Raw genomic sequence first — 21526 nt, forward strand, 5'->3', positions numbered from 1 at the left:
ATATACATACACTATACATACCTTTCGATTAATAACCAAGAATTTATACATAAGCCATATTCATTCTTCAACTAAATTCAAGAGCTTACATATATGTGTATACATATATGTATATTCAACATTAATCATATATTTATATATATACATATCATTTATACTTTGACTAAATTCAACCTATATACTTTCAATTTGAGCTCATCCAAATGCAATAGATATATATATGCATATATATATATATATATTAATTAATAACATTAAATTGCTAGTTGACTTACCTCGGATATCAGCGGACACGATCGACTATTCAATTACTTTCGTTTTTCCCCGATCCAAATCCGTTTTCTTCGTTTCTTGATCTAAACATAATAAAATTTAACCTTTTTATTCATCAAAACATTCAATTAAGTCCAAAAATACATAAATGGGAAAATTACCATTTTGCCCCTAACATTTTATACTTTTTGCAATTTAGTCTTTTTTGCACAAAACACAAAATACACAAAATTTGCCCACACTAAGCTAAGGCCGAATGTTCCTTGTCTTCATAAAAGTCCACACATTTCATTTATTTCACATTTTAGTCTCTAAAAATATTATTTTTGCAATTTAACCCTAATTACTCAATTTCACCAAAAATTCCAATACAAAACATATTAATCTAAAACATATCTTTCGTTATTCATTATCAAACATCACAAAACACAATTATTCATCAATGGCATAGCTCAAAATATTCATCAAAATCAAAAATTCAAGCATGGGTCGGATAGATTCGAAGCAACGATCTCAAAAACATAAAAATCATCAAAAACCGAACAAAATCCATACCTTAATCAAAACTTGAAAGTGCCGAATGAAACAAAGCTTTAAACCCTTTTATTTTCTTTCAAATTCGGCCAAAAGATGAAGAACATGGCTTTTAATTTGTTATTTTAAACATATATTAACCTTATTATTAATTTACTATATTAACTTTTACTAATATATATATAAAACATATATAATAAGGTTACATTAGTCCTTTGCCACCCACTAACTTACATAGTGGGCTAATTGCATCATAAAACCTCTAAATTATAAAGACAACAACAATTAGGCACTTTCATATTTAACCATTAAATTTTTATTTTACGCGATTTAATCATTTTATTTAATCGGACACTCAAACGGCAAAATTAAAGCACAAAATTTTCACACTAGTAACATATTAAACACAGAAAAAAATATTAAAATATTTTTCTAATTCGGATTTGTGGTCCCGAAACCACTGTTCCGATTAGGGTAAAAAAATCGTGCTGTTACAACAGCAATCTCCCCACTTTACCAAAGTCAGTTTCTGAGAGACTTTAGAACTCTTCCAAATAAATTTTCGGACAATTTTCTCAATTTCTACCCAAATACTAGATAGAATTTTCACAGTTTGCATAAAGTAATTAGGAATCGATAATAAAACTGATTGAGCTAGTCACTTGTCCCGCCACAGAAAGCGTTTTGGCATTCCAATTATCTAGCTTTCGTCTAACTTTATCCACAATGAATTTGAAAGTATTCACTGTTATTCATCGGTGAAAGAGAGGTAGTCCCAAGTAAATACCCGAATCATCATTCTGACAATAACCAAGAATACTATAGATAACATTAGCATGGTTGGAATCCATATTGCTAGAGGAGAACACAATAGGTTTAAGTCTATTGACTTTATGTCCTGAGGTAGCTCCAAAAATGTTGAGAACATTCTTTAAGACTTTAACCTGATCAATATCTGCTTCAGCAAACAAAAACAAGTTATCAACAAAAAAATATGTGACAAAGAAGGACTATTCTTACCAAAAATAATTAGTTTCCACACTTTATCTTCAACCGTCTTATGAATAGATGACCCAATTTGTAACAGCCCATTTTTAGTGAAATCGGAACAGTGGTTCTGGGACCACAAATCTAAAGTTAGAAAATTTATTTTATTATTTTATGGTTTACAGTATGATAGAAATACTATATAAAAATTTTGTTAAGAAATTTTACCGTTTACTTGCTTAATTTGATAAAAGGACTAAATTGCGTAAAGTGCATGTGTTCATTCTAATAGCTAAAGGTATTAAATAGCTATAGAATTTTAAATTAGAGGTCCTTATATAGAAATTATCCATTAAGGTTGTTAGTGGATAAGCATGGATTTGTCATCTTTGAAATTTGAATGAATTATTAAGGTTAATTTTGGAAATTAGTGATTAAAGTTATAATAAATTAAATAAAACAAACTATTATCATCATCTTCTATCAAAATTAAAAAAAAAAAAAACCCCTAGCCATGGAAGCTTGAAATTTAGGCAAGCTTATTTTACTCAATTAGTTATGTATTTTTGTCTTGTTTTTAATGATTGTTTTCGGGATTGTTGTAGCTTAATCTAGCTAGCCCGGGGATTAATTTGCAAAATTTTTAAAGTATTAGGGTTTTTATATTTATGAACATACTTGAGTTTTGAAGTTTGATGATAGAAAATGAATGGTTGTTGTTAGATAAACAACTTTTGTAAAGAGAATTTTGATGAAATCATCAATTAGTGGCTAAATTGAAAAATATGATAAATTTATGGTAATATTTGTGAATTTTTTGAAGCATATGGGCTGCTTTTAATATATATAAAAATTGGCTAGGCTTGAGTAAGGATTAAATTGCATTAAATTCATTTTTTAGCCTAAGGACTAAATTACAAAGGAATTAAAAGTATAGGGCAAAATGGTAATTTTTCCAAAATTTCATGTTGGATTAAATTGAATGAGAATTATATTGAAATTATTTAAATTCATCCGTATAGATCCTGTCAAACCTCGTACAGAGTTAGATCGAGGCAAAGAGAAAATATCGGATTAGTTGCCTCCGTATCTACGTACACTTGTCGAGGTAAGTTCGTGTAATTAAATTGTAAATTTATATGTTTTAAATTGAATTATATGTGTGTGATTTGTATAATTTCCATGTATAAATACCGATTGCATATTCGACAAATTACCGAGTCCCGTTTGAACCTTAGGAATTTGTAGGATACAAATGACATGTCATTAGGGTTATCGATTTGGTTGAGGTCCTGCATGTGTTGCGGACACACCACATCTCGTATGAGCTTACCAATTTACAGCTCGTGAGAGCTTACCGATTCTCAGCTCGTATGAGCTTCCGATTCACTGCTCGTGAAAGCATACCGATTCATAGCTCTTATGAGCATACATGTACATGAATTGACAAATTTCAGTTCAGTACACCTCGTGTGTACTACTTGAGTATCCAATGGTATTCTAAATGGTTTAACGGGCAATGTTCTATTATGAGACAATATGAGTTCGATACAAACTATTACAGGTAAAGACATGGAAATGATATTACATGATAATTTGAAACATGAAATGGATGATACATGTATATGGAACTTGCTTAATGGTTATGTTCATCTATGTTTATTGACTATTATATGTGTTTTACATGGCTAACATGTTGAGAATATGTGTTTAGGCTTTTGGCCAAATTGGTTTGGATATGTTTCTATACTTACCTTAAATGTGATTAAATGGTAAGTTAATTTCTTTGTTATACGAACTTACAAGCTTCAATGCTTACTCAGTGTTATTTTTCGTGTTTTATAGTAATTCAGAAGCTCGTACGAGTTAGAAGCTTATCAAAGCTATTTCACACTATCCATCGGCTCTTTTGGTACTTTTGGTTAATTAATTTCGGTTATAATGGCATGTATAGGTTAATTTGGCCATTGTTGCCATATAAGTGTTTTGTTGAGGCTAGCCACTTATATGGCTTGTGATTGGTATATTTTGATGTATATATATGTGGCATTATCATATTTGATGTGTGCTGATATGGTAGAATGAAAGAAAGTAAAATGTGGTTTGAATATGCATATATGTATTTGGTTATTTAGGTAAGTTTGGATACTTGGTTGACATGTTTTTAAGTTGTCATTTGAGGTACCTAAGAGCATATTGGTTGTATGTGGTGATATTTCATGTTTAAGACTTGATTTTGGCTTGTTTTGAATGTCTTGTTATGACTTGTTGATGTGAAAAAATGTTGAGTTAGGTTGGTGTCAAATTGGGTGAGAAATGTGACTTGGAAAATGACCTATTTTCGTCCACACGGGCAGAGACATGGGCGTGTGTCTCAGCCATGTGTGACACACGGCCAGGTGACACAACCGTGTGTCCCCTATATCTTCTTAAGGGTGCAAGTCAATATGCTCACACAGCCTAGCACAAGGGCGTGTGGCTTGGCTGTGTGACCCAAGTCAGGGAGTTACACGGGCACAGACACGAGCTGAGACACGACCATGTGTCTCTATTTCGAATGTCCACATGGCTTAAGACAATGGCGTGTCTCTTGGCCGTGTGACCCCTGCAGCTTTGAAAATTTTCAATATTTTCTAAAAAAAAAATTTAAATATCTGATTTAGTCCTGACTTGTTTCTAAAGTATATTTTGGGCCTCGATGGCTCGTATAAGGGACAATATGTATGATTTTGATTGGTTTTTGACATGAATGCTATATGATATGAAATGTTTGCATTTTCTATCTGTTTGATTTGTAAATTTTGGTAATGCTCCGTAACCCTGTTCTGGTGACGGATTCAGGTTAGGGGTGTTGCATTTATTGGTATCAGAGCTACGATTTAGTCAATTCTCAGACTAACATAGCATATACGAGTCTAGCTATCCATGTCATTATTTAACCTGTGATAGTGTGATATCTCTTGACCGTTTTAAAACATGTTTTCATATAGCAATGACATTCAACTGAGTTGATTCAGATGAAGTAGAGAGTAAAGCTCAAGCCTCCATTCAATGAATAGCTTCGAATGGTACGAGGTCTGTATCTGAGGGCCGGGAAGGAGAGGCTAAAGAAGCCTTCTTCCAGATGATGAATGAGTGGTTCACCTAGTTTGTACGAACAAACCCAGCTGCTCAACAACCTCCACTCCCTCCTATTCCTCAACCAGTTCCCGTTATTCCTCAAAGTACATAACCTATCAGAGTTGGTAAGCCTCCTGTTGATAAGATCCGTAAGTACGGTGCTGAAGAATTCCGAGCTACTGCCGAGGATGATCCTGAGAGAGCTAAATTCTAGCTAGAAAATACTATCAGAGTTCTTGATGAATTATCTTGTTCACCGGCTAAATGTCTTAAGTGTACGGTATCTTTATTAAAAGATTAAGCTTACCGGTGGTGGAATACATTGAGTCTTTTCTTTTCTTACAAAATTGTTAACTTCTTTTAAGTAAATTATTAATATAATATGTTGATTGAGTCTTAGCTCGATTAATATAAACATTGTTGTCAATGCAGGAAGACGTGAGTTCGAGTGCATTGAAGCGTATTATCCTCCTATTTATGAGTTGAGATATTTCAATTAATTTTAATTTTTTTTCTTTATTACTTTTTAGATTGTGACTTAAAACAAAAAAAAAAAGGATAATCACAATGGCATTTGAAGTTATGTTGTGTACAAGAAAGAACGTGCTAAAATTAATGATTAACAAAAAGATTTAATGTCAACATAATAATGATGAAACTTAAGCAATTAAAACAACTTAGCAAATTCCAATTAATGGATAATTTGTTTAAGTAATTTACAAAACATTAATATCGTAATCATAAATTAACTTTATTTAAATTATGATTGATATGAATATTATTATCAATGTAAGAGAGCGTGGTTTGAATGTTTGAAGCACATTGTCTTTCTATTTATGGGTTGGGTAGAGATTATAGATAGTTTTAGACATTGTGCCAAAAAATTTGAGTATAATCAAAACTTATAATAAAATTATTCAAAAAAATCATGACGGATAATCAAATTTACAAAAGAAGTTAATCATTTATTATACATCACATGTAATAATTAAATTGTAAACTTAGTCGCTGAAGTATTGTCCCAAATAATTTACTTAATTCAACATTAAAAGGATTTTTAAATTTATTTTTACAAACGAGCTTTATTTTATAGTTTTTTTATATCATTTGATAATATTTAAAGTTTTTTTCATAAATATTTCTTAAAATATAATTTTTAAGCAAAATAAAAATAATTAATAACTCTAATATAGTAGTTTTCAAAAATAATTTTGTGCACGTAATTTTAAATCAGTTTCACTAAGTTAAATATAAAATATTTATTTTACATCATACAAAATTTTTGAAAAATTATAAATTAAATAAATATAAACTTTGGTTCTATTGAAATAATCTCAAATTTTAACTTGTATTCCAAAAATATCTAAAACCACGAATCAAGTCAATTTTCAATTTTCAGTTTTTTTCTTCACCCTAGTCCCGCTATGTTTATTTATATAAGTTATATCTATGTACTTTTTAGAAAATTCTAAAAGAATTCAGTCTTTAGTTATTTAATTTTCGTGGTTGGGTGATTCCAGGTCAGATCAAGTCTTGCTTTTCAAAAAATTCCAAGTCAAAGTTTTGAATAGAATAAATATTTGATAAATTGTTAATGGAATTTTTAGATTTTACAAGCAGAATATGGGGTTGACAAGTGTTCCATAAAGATATAGTAAAATATAAAAAAGAGTAACATGACAATTTTTAATGTTACTTGTAGAATAAAAAAAGTAAATCGTCACTATACCAAATACTAATCCTTTTTATCATTTTTAAATAATAAAACGAGTCAGGTTGAACCAGATCAAAATTGAAAAATATAAACTTAAACCCGATTCAAAACGAACCAATCACCCGACTCATGAACACCTTTAAACTCGAGTGGATGATGTCATTGCTGCATTATTTAACCACCTTGCACTAATATTTTTATGGATAAATATAGTTGGTTTGAAAGTGACGACTGTTTTGAAACAATCTTATCTTAAAATTTTCTTTTATTCTTATTTTTCAAATGCCTCTACACAAAATAATTTAACCGAGATGAATTAATTTAGAAAAATTTTGAACAAAATAAAATTACGAACAATGACAGATTAAATAGAAAAAATTGCTCCAAATAAAAGAATAAGGACGGAATTGAATAAATATGTAAATATTTAATATTAAATTTATTATTTATTCCTTTATATAAAAGCATTTAGGTACAATTTTAGCTTATAATGAAAAGACTACTATGGACAAATTGGTGACGCAATTCGAAAGACCTTAAGCAAGGACAATTTGTTGAAGTAATTTGAGAAAGGTCAAAATTTGATATTAGTCCTTGCACTATGTCTAAGTTGATGATTTAGTCCTTACATTTTAATTTGGTAATATTAAAATTCTAATCCTGACGAAACAATACTAGTTAAATTTGTTAAGTTATGCTATTTTTAAAATCTTATGCGATAAACATATTTTCACATATGTATGTAATGCCAAGTCAGATTATTATTTCTAAATAATACACATAGAAAAGCCACGTTATTTTAGTTAACAGATTTACCAACTAGCATTTGAATCAAATTGATATACCAATTTTTGAAAAATATAGGGGCTAAAAATGACCAAATTGGCAAATATGGACTAAATCTACTACTTACAAGACTAACAACAGAATTTGACCTAACATATTTACCAGCAAGTTTCAAAAATTCGAAAAGCATAGGGATCGAAAGTGACCAATTCAAAAAGTACAAGGCTAAAACCGACTAAATTAGAGTACAAAAGATTAAGTCTACAACCTAAACAAATACAAGGACTAATAACACAATTTCACCTTTGAAAACCTTAAAAAACCGTAACCCAGTCTAAGAAATGAACCCAATAGTGGACCCCTAACAAAAAAGGATGCTAAAAAGTGAAGTCTAAACTTTTTCCATTTCATGTTTGGTTGGTGAGAAAATCTTCCAAGAAAATTACCAAAAGCCAACCAGGGTGATTTGCAAGGCATGTCATCAACCCTTAAACTTCAAGTCCATGTTTATGGCATATTATTTCATTTATATATAAACACATCACATGCCACCCTCCATATTTCATAAAAAAAAAATACAATGAACCCAAAAAGCCTTTGTTTTACTATTCTTATTGCTATTTTAGCTATTTTCATATCCCGGTTTATCATCGATCCAAGCCCACATTTCCACAAAATTATAATTGATTCTAGTCTAACCCTTTCATCGTCGTCATGTATCATCATGAAGTTCATCCCGTTCGACTTTAGTGACTTTTGTCGACACCGTAAACACCCCGATAAGGGTAAACCGGTATCCGTTTGTGATGATTTCCCTCCAAATATACCACCTCCGGAAACCAACACGACGTTGACGCTTTGCGTTGATCAGAACGGGTGTTGTAATTTCACGACCGTGCAAGCTGCCGTCGATGCTGTTCCAAACCTTAGCATGAAAAGAAGCGTAATATGGATCAATACCGGGATTTACTAGTGAGTTCTCTATCTTTACGTGATGTTACTTTGTGAAATTTGTAGACTTAGTCACTATATTTTAAATTAATCATTTTTAATCTCCGCTACTTTTTAAAATTTAAAATTTCAATCATCACTAAATGATAACTGTTAAATTCATTCAATTAAATGATGTTATTTCCAAAAATGATGCGGCAAACATATTATTATACGTATAATATTATGTCACTTGTTATTTCTACATATTACTTATTACTAAAAACTTGGTTATTAGATTAACAATAGTAGTTTTCATAAAGACTAAAATTTCAAAATTTAAAAGTATAAGAATTTAGAATGATTGATCCAATTTTTCTTACGATGTAACCGGAAATATAAATACATTTTATTGTTTTTTTCAGTGAGAAAGTGATTATTCCAAAAACAAAACCCAATATTACATTTCAAGGACAAGGATATACATCAACAGCAATAGCTTGGAATGATACTGCAAATTCTGCAAATGGAACCTTTTATAGTGGCTCAGTTCAAGTTTTCTCCACCAATTTTATTGCCAAGAACATGAGCTTCATGGTGAGATATACACAATTCAATAAGTTAAAATAGTCGGTTCGATTATCATTAGAATCAAATAATTATTAATTGAATTAATTAAAACTTTGAAACTCTTAACAGTAAACTAAAACAAATTTTTTCTATTAAATATTAACCGACTGAATTAATTTTGATTAATTCAGGCGATTAACTAAATTAACCGAAATTTGCACATATTTTTTCTTAAACAAATTTATTCATAAAAAAAATTCATAACAAATTTTCCTTTATTTTTAATTCAAAGAAGTTTAAAAGGAAAAAAAAAGAACAAAAAACATAATAACAATTAGGGGTGAGCAAAACTCGATTCGACTCGAAAAAATCGAAAAAAATTCGAATTTCGAGTTAAACGAATCGAGTTATTCGAGTTATTCGAATCAACTCGAATTTTTTTTTCGAATTTCGAGTTCGAATCAAGTTGAGTTTTCGAATTCAAATAACTCGAATAATTCGAATATCAAACTATAATATTTTACATTTTTACCCCAAACTCCCAAACCTTTTTACTTTTCCCTCAAAACTTTTATTCCTTCCCGCTTTCCCCCCAAAACTTTTACTCCCCTCTCCTCCCAACCCCCCAATCTACCCAAAATCCATTTCCCACCAAAATTTTACTCTCCCGTTTATTTTTTCTCAAAATTTTACTCCCAAAAACCCTCAAAACCTTTTATTTTCCCCCAAAATTTTTACTCCCTCCCACTTTTCCCCTAAAACTTTTACTTCTTACCCTTTACTCTAAAATAAAAAATCAAAATTATCCAAAAAAATCACTAAACATAAATAGTAATAATTTTATTTATATCTACTATTTATATTATTAAATTAAATTTCACATTTTATATTATTTATATTATTGAATTGTTTAGTCATATTGAATATTTATATTAAAATTGAATTATTAATTATGCCATAAAATATTCGTGTTAAAATTTTATATTGGTATTAATTTCACATTTTATTTTTAAAATAATTTTATTAAAAAATCATATTTTTACATTTAATATATTTTTAATTCTAAAATACATAGTGACAAGAATCAAGATAATTGAAACAACTAAGCAAGCAAAGAAGCTAACCAATATATAAAAATTAATAAATAAATTATGAAGTGATGAAAGCTAATAAAAATTTGATTAATGTGGACAAATTTTATTACGATGGGTGACAATAGTTACAATGACCCAAAATTATTTTTTTAAATTTAACTCGAATAAATATATTCGATTCGAATTCCATCTCACTCGACTCGATTCGAGAAAACTTCAAATAAAGTTAGGATGATAAAATGAGATTCCAAAACTCGATTAACTCGAAAATTTTTGATTCGATTCGATCGAATGCTCACCCCTAATAACAATACTAAATTAAAAACATAATAACAAGCATTGCGTAAAAATATTACTTTTCTTTGTTTTTGTTTTTTTTAATTTTGTTGTTTTTAAAAAAAATTAATTTTAGTTTTTCAAATATTTTAAATTTTCATAATATTTTTTAAACAATATTTATAAATCCATTAATTTTTATATATTGGGCTTATATAATGTATTGGACCTATATTGAGCCTATATATGTAATATATCGAGCTTATAATATATTATTAATTTTAGCTAATTGATTAATTCAGTTAATTATCTTGTTTCAATCGAATTAACTAGTAACTGAAATTTTCAAAAACTTTAACCGATGATCTTTGACTGAATTAGATTTGATAACCGACCGATTAATCGAGCCAATTCAATTCAATTGTTTAACTCATTTAAAATTGAAAATGTACACCCTTATAACCACATAATATATAACAAATTAAGATTAGTCTAAGTATGAAATGCATCCTCTACTGGATTAAAACTAATAAGTTACTCCTAAGAATTAGATACTCATAATTTATAAAAATTGAAAAGTTAATTTAATTAAGCAATATTGTTCAACATTGTGATTTACTTATTAACCTAGAAATCAACATTCTAGTGCAATGAATTAGCAAAAGTAAACTATTCAAATTCATCTGTCTACCAACGAATGGATTAATTTCCCAATTTTGTAAAGTAGAATGACATAATTTTAAAAGTTTCTTATATTTGGTCCTCCTAAAAATTAACCAATTTTGTTAACAATTGATCTCTATATTATCTAGTTATTTTGTCATCTGTACAATTAAATTAAATTTTTAATAATTTACTTTTTAGCGTGGAAGAATTTATTTATTGAATAGAAAAGGTGAAATATAATTGAGTACAAATGTAATCTGATGTATTCAATTTTTCCTATGCATGTATGGTAGAATGTAGCTCCTCTACCTCGTCCAGGTGATGTCGGAGCACAAGCAGTGGCCATTAGAATCGCCGGCGACCAAGCAGCTTTCTGGGGTTGTGGTTTCTACGGAGCTCAAGACACCCTCCACGATGACCGTGGCCGCCATTACTTCAAGGATTGCTATATACAAGGTTCAATCGACTTCATTTTCGGGAACGGAAAGTCCCTTTACGAGGTAATTACAACGTTTTACTGAGCGAACAGTTAGAAACACCGTCGATATGCCGACTAATTTAAGATTCAATAATCTTCAATAGGATTGCCAGTTAATATCCATGGCGAACCAGGTGGCACCGGGATCGAAATCCATAAACGGAGCAGTGACGGCACACGGAAGAGCGTCCGCGGATGAAGACAGTGGGTTTGCGTTCGTGAACTGTAGTATTGGTGGTACAGGAAGAATATGGCTCGGCCGCGCATGGCGGCCGTATTCTCGTGTGGTTTTCGCTTTGACGTCAATGACGGATATTATTGCACCCGAGGGTTGGAATGATTTCAATGACCCTTCACGAGACCAGTACGTATACGAAAATCAAATAATTAATAAATTCAAAAAAAACAATATTTTAGATTTTAAAAACTTTCCGATAATCGAATTTGGTATAATTGTACTTTTAATCATTCTTTAAAATTAATAATTCAAGTCAATCCTTTTCAGTTTTGGTCAAATGAAAAAAGTTGTATTTTTGGCCCTTTCAAAAATTATTTATTTAATTCATTTAAATCATCTAACACAAAATTTACTAGCTTTGCTTCCCTTCTCTTTTTGAAATTTTATCTTGGTCCCAACCCAAAGTCATTGGCTTCGTCCCTGATTTCAGACAGTGACAGAAAGTTCCACTAAGTTTTTGAGGAGTTCATTAAAATTTTCAAAAAATTTAAGAAATCTTTTTTTTTTTGAGAAAAGTGATGAGATTTTTAAAGGGTTTAATCAAAATCGTCATAACTTTTGTAGGTTTAATTAGAATTTTCAAAAATTTAAGGACTTAATTATAAATTTCCAATTTTTTTGGGGGCCAAGTCCCTCTCTAGCTCTTTTTATGTTCCGCCCCAAATTTCAGATTGTTTTGAGTTTGGTTAATTAGGTTTGACACTTAAATCCATATTATTTCAACTTATTCATTTTGGTCATTTAAGTTATTCCGAGCTCAGATCATTTTAAGTTTAGGTTAAGTAAATTTATTTAATCGACATCTTTATGTTCAAATCGAGTTAAGTTGAATTTAAATTTAAATTTTAATTAATTGAATCAAATTTCCGGGTTGGGATAAATTTGGTAATTAATTTAATGATACAGGACCATATTCTATGGAGAATACAATTGTACGGGTGCAGGAGCAAATATGAATGGAAGGGCACCGTATGTTCAAAAGCTAAATGATACGCAGGCTTCTCTCTTTCTTACGGCGTCGTTTATTGATGCAGATCAATGGCTACAATCTTACAATAGTTAGAAACATTTACTAAAATTATAATCTCCCAAAATTTAACATTAATTCATTTCATTAATGTAACAAAACAATTAAGTTAAATGAATATGTTTATTTTTCATATTATTTTAATAAAATTAAAATATGTTATAAGTCTCTATATTCTTTATAAATTTGAAATTTAGTCATTTTATTTTTATTTTCATGAATTTAATTGTTCTACTTTTCGATTTTAAAATTCAGGTCCAATTGTTAATATCGTTATTTTTTTTTGTTAAACTTGATGGTGATATTTTGAAATAAAAAGTTTACCCACATTGCTAACTATGCAATTAAATATGAATTTTAATCGTGTTAAAATTGAATTTGTATTTTTAAATTTGAAAAGTTGAGGATTAAATTTCTTAAAATAAAAGTAAAGGAACTAAATTTCATATATAGTTAAAGTATAGGGACTTAAAAGCTTATTTTAACCTAACAAAAGTGATGCAGGATTGAGAGTGAAATTTGACTGATAATTAAAATTTCTTCTTTTGAATAAATTGAATAAATTTATTTTAAAAATACAACAAAAACATATAAATATATAAAATTTTATAATATGTATTATTAATATCTCAAATTTATATTTAAATATAAAATACTTTAAACATTATTATAATATAATAAAATATAATAGTGCAATATAAATACATGGTATTAACTATTTTCAAAATAGGGCTATATTTTATTTGGAAATTGATGGGCAAATTTGGCTCATGATCCCTCAAGCTTTTAAGCCCAATAAGCCATGACAGACATGAAAGCAGCCCCAAGTAGAAGAGAAACAATGGCTCCTGCTTGAAGTATGGAGTTGCTTTGTAACTTCGGGCTCATAAAATCAGCGGCGAGCAGATCAACGAGCGCCGTGTATATTAAAATCCCGGCCGACGCCGCGTTGAAAACTCCTTCGACAATGAGAGCTTCCGGGTTGCTATCGTCGTACCCTTTCGATATGATGATTCCTATGCCGATTCCAAATGGGGTTGTGAGGGAGAAAAAGAGTGCCATTATTGCAACACTACCGAGCTTGAATTGTGCCTAATAAAACAACAACGTAGAAAATTAGAAATCATTGATTAAAGGTTAAATTCTGTTATTAGTCTATGTATTATTTGTAAGTTGTGATCTAGTCCCTTTTAAGTCTTGTTCGAGTTTTGAATTTTTAATACTTAACTGATCAAATTCTGCTATTAGTCTCATAACTTGTGGATTTAGTCAATTTGATCATTTTTAGTCCCTATGCATTTTGATTTTTGGAATTTCAATTCTGACTCTAATAGTAACCGTTAAATTTATTAACTAAAATAGCGTTTTTTTTTTCTGTGAGTATTATGTGAAAAATAGTAAGCTGACTAAAATTTCAAATCCGCAACTTACGCATAATATAAACACTAGGGTTAATCACTATTTGGAACTTGAACTTGGCAACAACTCCCACATTTGGGATTGAACTTTTTATTTGGTCCAAGTTAATCATTAAACTTGGTAATTGTTCTCATATTAGAGCTTGAACTAGGCAATTGTTCCCTTATTAGGGCTTGAAGTTTTTGTTCTCTATGTTAGTCTCTGAACTTCGCAATTGTTTTCATATTGAAACCTGAATTTGACAATTGTTTTTATATCGAGGTTTGAACTTTAGGGTTTTAAGAAAATATCAAGGACAAACTTGAACAAAAAAAGTTCAGACCCCAATACGAGAATAATTGTTAAGTTCAAGGATTAACTTGGACCAAAAATAAGTTCAAATCCCAAGATAAGAATAATTACCAAGTTTATGTCCCAATATATTGGGTATCAATAAAATATTTAACCCTAAAAAACTACTAAATTTCCTCTCAATTAAAACACACAATCAATTAATTTTATACCCTGGAAGGGACATTAAAGATGCATGCTATAATTACCTGAGAAATGCATCCACCAAGTCCCATGCCTTCAAAGAACTGATGAAAGCTAAATGCAGTCACCAATGGCTTTATAGTCTTTGGACTTTTAGAAGCTCCCAATGATATCCCTATTATCACGGAATGCACCACTATCCCTAACTCCAAAACCTTCAAAAACATAAATATGATGAGTTAATTACTCTCAAAGTCCTCAAACCATCACCTAGATTCTAAATTAATCCCTAAATGTCCAAGTTTTATGATCGAATTGTCAAAATATCAATATCTTATCAATTAGTCAGCCTAGCTGTCAATTTAGATATTAAATACTTGTTTAGACATGACACAAAGTATATTTAAAACAAGTGGATTAAATTTATCATTATCAACATATTTTCAATTGGCTCGTGTTTATTATGACCGCAGTGTAATATATATAATATTTGATTTACTTACACCCAAAGACCTCAACTATAACATTATCACCTAAATTTTAAATTGATCTCTAAACTTAAGCGTTCTAATTGAGTCCTTAAATTATTGATATTATATCAATTGCCTAACCAACAATTTAAGCATTAAATACTGATTTAGATATGACGTGAAATATATTTAAAACACATGAATCAAATTGTAAATATGTGTATACATACCACATAAACAACTTGGATCTGGCAAGTTAAAAAAACAAATAGGGACAATCACATCAATAGCTCAGTAGCAAAACCTGCATGAAGTTCAAGTTAATTGATCATTTTATGGTTTGATATTTGTTTTTGTAAACTCATTCCCTTTGTCATTTTATAATGTATTTGCTTGCTTGTACCAAAAAAGAAACAAATATTATTCTTTTTAACATATAACATGTTTTTCATTCAATAGATACATATGTTTTTAATATGGTCCATGTGTCCTAAATATAATACACGTACTATCCAAATTAACATTTAACACCAAAATTAACAATCAAGTTGACGAAAGGCTTTGAAGTCTAGGACTAATTTAAAATCTAGAGAATAATTTGAGGACATATGATGAAATTAACCCATATTTTTTGTACCTGAGATATAACTCGACGTCGAACAAGCTCAGACGAAGCCGATGGCTCGACCATAGAGACCGAACCATGACTCGTTCCATGATTATGAACATGTACGTAGCTTTGATCATCATCACGTTCCTCGGTTTTCTTTTCATCGTCGCCGCTGCCGGCGTCAACCTGCCGTGGTTGGTTCTTAAAGTGAGACTTAGTGTAATGAGAAGTAGCGTAAACATCAACCACCAATGTAGCAATCGCCGACGCCATCGCCACTAATCCGGCGAAGGGGAACTTTCCCCAAGGATGTTCGTCGAGGCAATGACACGTCAATTTGTCGGTAGCGTCGGGAAGAACATGGATGAATCCGGTAGACAATATCACACCGGCGGCGAACGCTTTGATTACGAAGAAAACGTCTTTTTCGGGACGTAAAGCATCGATGGTTTTCCCCAAAAGGGGAACGCAAACGCCAATGGCTCCGGCGACGAGAATCGAAAAAATAGCGACGATTTTGTATCTCGTCGCTAAAGAGTTTTTATTTGAATCATTAGTTTCAGGTTCGCACGTACAGTTGCTATCTCCTTGTACTAAAGAAGGAAATAGGATGAGAAAGAAGCAAAGGAACTGTAAGAACTGAGCTTGTTTGAAGATGATAATGGCTGCCATGAATTTAAAACTGGAAACCCAGATTTTTTGAAGGAAAAAGCTTTGGTGAGAAACCGAAATGAGAAAGGTTTGGGTTTATATGGTAATTATTATCTATGGTGTTTTTCTTGTTGGGGAAAATTCTGGGTAGCCAAACTGATCAGTGTCGTGGAAAAAATGAACCATGTAGAGGGTGATTTAGACAAGTGACTAAGAAGATTAGACACCGTATGGGGACTGTATTTGCGGATTATTTGTAATAATTGAAGTGATTTTTCCTCCGAGAATTTACAAGTTTGAAATGGAATGACAAGCTTTCCCATGTTGTAATTTTTAGAGATAATTTAAGTTTATTAAAAAAAGTGATGGATTCCCTTCGGATATTGAAGTGTTTGTTGATGGGGAACGATGGATCAGCACAAGATTTTAGTTTTCCAACTTTACGAAATTTCGAGCATCTTGCGGGAATTATTGAATTCGCCGATGCGTGGTGCACGATGCTTATGTTCTCGTTTGTTGAACTCAAGTTTTGTATAAAGTTAGGAAACAAAATTTTTATCCGGATAACACCAATCTACAAAGAGGTTTATCAACTTTGGACAGGTGACCTTTTGAAAACACTATAGAAAAGAGGTAGCCTCCCCTCAATAAAATTTAATTTGAAATAATATTTGATACACCATTAGCAAATAATATAACACCATATATCATTATTGGATAAAAATATAGTATTTTTTTTTCTTGGATTTCAAATATAGAGTTTCAATTTAGGATTTAAATGGATAAAAGTTATATTAAATTTTAAATTGAGAGGTTTAAATAAAATTTATTTTATTTTTATTGTTAAAATATCCACTAAAACGAATGATTATCTTTCACTAATAATAATCAATCATATTACTACTCATCACTATCGATTTAGTATTGCTTTCGACACTAAGACATCAACACTTCAACTTGGTCCTATTTAGCATCTTCTGACTTTTCAAAAGTTTTTCAATTATGTTTTTTCGGAAGTTAAAATTACAATACAATTACATGTAAATTTTAAATTTAATTATTACGAACACAAATTGTCTGTCTTTTTGAGTAAAAATATCACAAAGATCTCTATAATAAAAATTAAACTGTATTTTATTTTTTACTTAAAAATGTCAATCAAAGAGTAAATTGATTATTTTTCTATTAAAAGTTCATTCATCTCTATTGTTAAAAACTACTGGTGTATTTTTTATGGAATAACCAGATAGTTATACATGGTCTGCCATGTATATCTTATGCTAAAATACATGGACCAGTTTTTAATAGTAGTAATGGATGAAATTTTTAAGAGAATGACTAGTTTGCTTTTGATCTAACATATAGGGACTAATTTGCCCAATTTTTTTAGTAAATAGAGCAAAATGTAATCTAATTCCTAATATAAGAATCTCCGTGATACTTTTACCATGTTTTTCGTGTTTTTTCCCTACCCTTTCACTGGTTTTCTTTTAGTATTTACTTACATTATTCCTTTATTTACACGGAACTTTTAACTTTTTAATTAATTTATTTAATAGTAAAATTCAATTTAAATTATAATATATTAAATAATATTTATTTATTATGATAATAACACTTTTTCAGCTTCATATGTGAAAATAATTTTAAATGAGTTTATGATAATAGACGTCGATAATGACAATAGAACGATCGAAAAACAATAAGAAAAATAAAATAAAACACACAAATTTTACATGGAAACCCTTTCGGTAAAAAAACCATGGCCAGAATAGGAGAAATTCAGTAATGTTGAAAACCGAACGATATAAGAGGAGTTTCGACTACATCTATTTAAAGGTTGAAAAACCCTATTCTAATAAATGTCAAATAAAGAAGTGTAGTTCTATACAGATTCTACTGCTTGTGCGGCATGGTCCGTACCACCTCCGCACCCGCAGTCGCAACCCGGTCCAGTTTTATACTTAATGGGGGTTTGTTCGAGTCACACAACTCTAACAATGTTGATTTAATTTACATTTTATAAGTTGCTATTACTTATAGGATAATTTAAATAAAGAACATATATCCACAATACATATAAATATGAAATGAAAATTTTAAATTCTAATTTGTTAGAATGACAACATACTGATTAATATTTCTATATTAGTTTTTAATAATAAAACAAAAATAATAATTAAATTTATAATTCAGGTCGAAATTTTAAATTAGAAGTAAACATTCTTAGCACTATTTTAATCATATATAAGCTCAAAATTTATTTAAAACATCAAATTTTTTACTATTCGATTTAACAAAGATTAGTATATAAAAAATTTCAATGTAGAATATGGACCACGCTAAAGCATTAAAAGAGCAACATACGAAAAGGTTAGTAATAATTTTCCTGGAAAGCTAAGTTTAGGGACCAATTTTTTTTATTTCGGCCCTTTCACAATCCCAATAATTGATGGGTAACTTATAAGGTTCTAAAAATCTCAACAATAAATAATAATAATACTTATGGACATGATCGTGCACATTAAAACCCTGTTTTTGTTTTCTTTCATGAGTTTTTTCGAATTATTATTTCCGTATGAATTTACTCAAAAATTTAAAAAAATTAGTAACACGTAGCACATTCATATCGAATATCAGTAATTTTTGGATAAAATAAATAAAATTGATAGTTTATGTACTATAATAAAACAAAAAAATATTAAAGTGGAAAAATATAATTTAAGTGCCAATTCGTGATTTAAGTTTTTTAAAGAGAATTCTGGTGGGGAACTAAGGTTTCTTTTATGTTAGTGTTAAAGTCCATACTCTTCTTAACAATGTTTTCTCTAAAATTTGAACCCAATTCTTTTGAAGACCCAATACTTGTTTGTAAGAGAACCACATTGTTTACTAGCACTTCGTTTTTGCCTTCATTGTAGGGTTAATTGCTTCAAACATTTTCAAACTATCTTTAAATTTTAGTTAGGTCCCTAAATTTTAAAATATTCTAATTAAATCATCAAATACCAATATTGTATCAATCAAATGTCCTTTCATCAATCTACCGATCAATTTAGGCATCAATTGTAGTTCGAATCTAACGTGGTGTATAATATGTGTATATGTGTATCATATGGACAATTTGAATTTGACTTATTAAAAATTGTGTCAATGAGTTTTAACAAGATTATTTATTTTTCTTAACATGTTATGTCCAAATTGTCCATATGGTAGCTACACATATATTTATCATTTGATCCTCATGTTTTAAATATACTCTACGTTAAATTTGAACTAACATTTAACATTCAAGCTAATGGTTATACTTACAAAAGGATCAAATCGATATGACACTAGTACCTTAAGGATTCAATTAAGAAGTTTTGAAGTTCAAAAACCAATTTAACCTATCAATTATTGTTTTGAGGACATCTAGTGCAATTAACCCTTTGTAGCTGGCACATGGCCACTAGTAGCTCAGTTTGGCTAAAGTCCAAAGGCTTGGACTTGATTTCCATTTCGTGCGACGAGACAATAGGATGGAAGACGACCTCAAATTTTCAAATACAACTGATCGGGTGTTTAGGGTTTGGTTTAATTATGAATTTCATCCATCTATTTTTTAAAAATTAAAATTTTAATCCTTTTTATTTTAATTTATTAGAATATGATCCTTGTACCGTGTTAAAATTAAGAAGTTAAATCAATTGAGTAACATTGTTAAATAGTGTCATTAACTTGTTTATCTGGGAAATCAGTAGTTTAGCAACTTATATGCACAAAATTAGCAAAAATCAATTGTTCGTCAATTTATATGCAACCAAATTAGCAAAAATCTATAGTTGAAGTAAGGGGACAGCATTTGGTTTTATCGGTTGGTTCCAATTGAATTAAAGCTTAAGAACAAACGTAACCAAACCAACTCTAGGTTTGGTCGGTTAATCGGCTTAATTGGGTTGTTTTTAGTTAGTTATCGGGCTTGAATTTAAATCATTAAAATTAGTCTGTTTTTTCGATTAGGCCAATTTTAAAATTCAAAAGCTGATGACCAATTGAAATAACCAATAAAACTGAACCCATAATTGAAAAAGCTGCCTAAAATAAAATTGACCAAAGTCAATTCAATTGGTTTAAACCAACAAATGCTCTCCCCTGATTTAAGTTCACGTGTTTTTCAATAATTTAATTAAGAGATTAAATTCCTTTTCATAAAATAAAAAGATGAAACTTGCAGTTAAACCCTAGAATTCCGTACACATAAAGACTTACATATGAAATATTTAAAATTTTAATTGAAGTGATGTTCCACTTGTAAAACTTCGGACAGAAAATGAAATATGATTAAATTAAGGACAAAACAAAAACGGTATTGTCACCTTTTAAATTGATTTTTTTATTTTTATTGCACAAAAAATAATGGGAAATTCGAATAAATAAATAAATAAAATGAGAGAAAAGTATATATTTATGCTGCTTATAGTTATACTGATTTTATTTATTTAAATTTTTTTTTATAATTGTAATTATAATTTAATTTATATAAATATGTGTAGCGACCTAAAAATTCTGACACGGGCGCTATTCGAAGTAATCATTGAAAATTTGAAAATGGAGTTTCGATTTTGTTTAAAAAGGAAGTCGCCACCGATCTTTTTTCTAGGTGTGATCGGACTCCAAATAAATTCTCTTTTTTAAAAGAAAAATTATTTTTCAAATTTTCTAAAAAAGAGTCGATTTTAGGTCCACGTCAAAATCTAGAGAAAATTAGGGTTCGGGAGTCGGTTACGCGCGAGGAATGTATTAGCACCCTCGCGATGCCCAAAATTGGTATATCGTTAAACGCGCGTTGTCTTCATTTTCAAAAATACGAGTTCAATTTAATATTAGTCGTGATCCGATTGAAACACGAGAATTTTAAAGCACAACAACTTTTTCTTTTTTTGAAAACACGAAATTTTTTTTAAAATACAAGAATTTTAGAAACACAAATTTTTTTTTAAAAACACGAAAATTTTGAAACACAATTTTTTAAAAAGTACCGATTTAACACGAGAATTTTTGAAACACTAATTTTTTTTTAAAAACATGAATTTTCTTTTCGAGACACGAAAATTTTTAAAACACAAAATTTGTTTTTGAAAACATAAAATTTTTGATAAAAAATGAAACACGAGGATTTTTTTTGAAACACGAAAATTTATGAAACATGGTCAATTTTTTAAAAACA

The 21526-nt window shown here is 29.6% G+C and overlaps 2 protein-coding genes across 2 annotated transcripts; one reads left to right on the top strand and one right to left on the bottom strand.

Annotated features, from left to right (window-relative positions):
- The first annotated feature begins 7994 nt into the window (after nucleotides 1–7994).
- Nucleotides 7995–12859, top strand: LOC105789661 (probable pectinesterase 8). The gene is made up of 5 exons (XM_012617031.2): nucleotides 7995–8386; nucleotides 8770–8941; nucleotides 11244–11450; nucleotides 11533–11792; nucleotides 12573–12859. Exons 1-5 carry the CDS (start codon nucleotides 7995–7997, stop codon nucleotides 12727–12729), a joined length of 1188 nt encoding a protein of 395 aa, XP_012472485.1. The 3' UTR covers nucleotides 12730–12859.
- Nucleotides 12860–13286: 427 nt separating this feature from the next.
- Nucleotides 13287–16643, bottom strand: LOC105789620 (zinc transporter 5). The gene is made up of 3 exons (XM_012616993.2): nucleotides 15694–16643; nucleotides 14652–14801; nucleotides 13287–13785 (listed from the first exon to the last, which is right to left on the bottom strand). Exons 1-3 carry the CDS (start codon nucleotides 16336–16338, stop codon nucleotides 13480–13482), a joined length of 1101 nt encoding a protein of 366 aa, XP_012472447.1. The 5' UTR covers nucleotides 16339–16643; the 3' UTR covers nucleotides 13287–13479.
- Nucleotides 16644–21526: the final 4883 nt, after the last annotated feature.

This window comes from Gossypium raimondii, chromosome 7, assembly GCF_025698545.1.
Source record: "Gossypium raimondii isolate GPD5lz chromosome 7, ASM2569854v1, whole genome shotgun sequence".
NCBI classification, from domain to species: Eukaryota; Viridiplantae; Streptophyta; class Magnoliopsida; order Malvales; family Malvaceae; genus Gossypium; species Gossypium raimondii.

Coding starts and splice junctions, on each gene's coding strand:
- LOC105789661 (XM_012617031.2), top strand. CDS start 7,995: ATGAACCCAAAAAGCCTTTGTTTTACTATTCTTATTGCTATTTTAGCT. Junction 8,942..11,243: donor CCAAGAACATGAGCTTCATG/GTGAGATATACA, acceptor CATGTATGGTAG/AATGTAGCTCCTCTACCTCG. Junction 11,793..12,572: donor AATGACCCTTCACGAGACCA/GTACGTATACGA, acceptor TTAATGATACAG/GACCATATTCTATGGAGAAT.
- LOC105789620 (XM_012616993.2), bottom strand. CDS start 16,338: ATGGCAGCCATTATCATCTTCAAACAAGCTCAGTTCTTACAGTTCCTT. Junction 14,802..15,693: donor GACGTCGAGTTATATCTCAG/GTACAAAAAATA, acceptor ATGTTTTTGAAG/GTTTTGGAGTTAGGGATAGT. Junction 13,786..14,651: donor TTGGTGGATGCATTTCTCAG/GTAATTATAGCA, acceptor TTGTTTTATTAG/GCACAATTCAAGCTCGGTAG.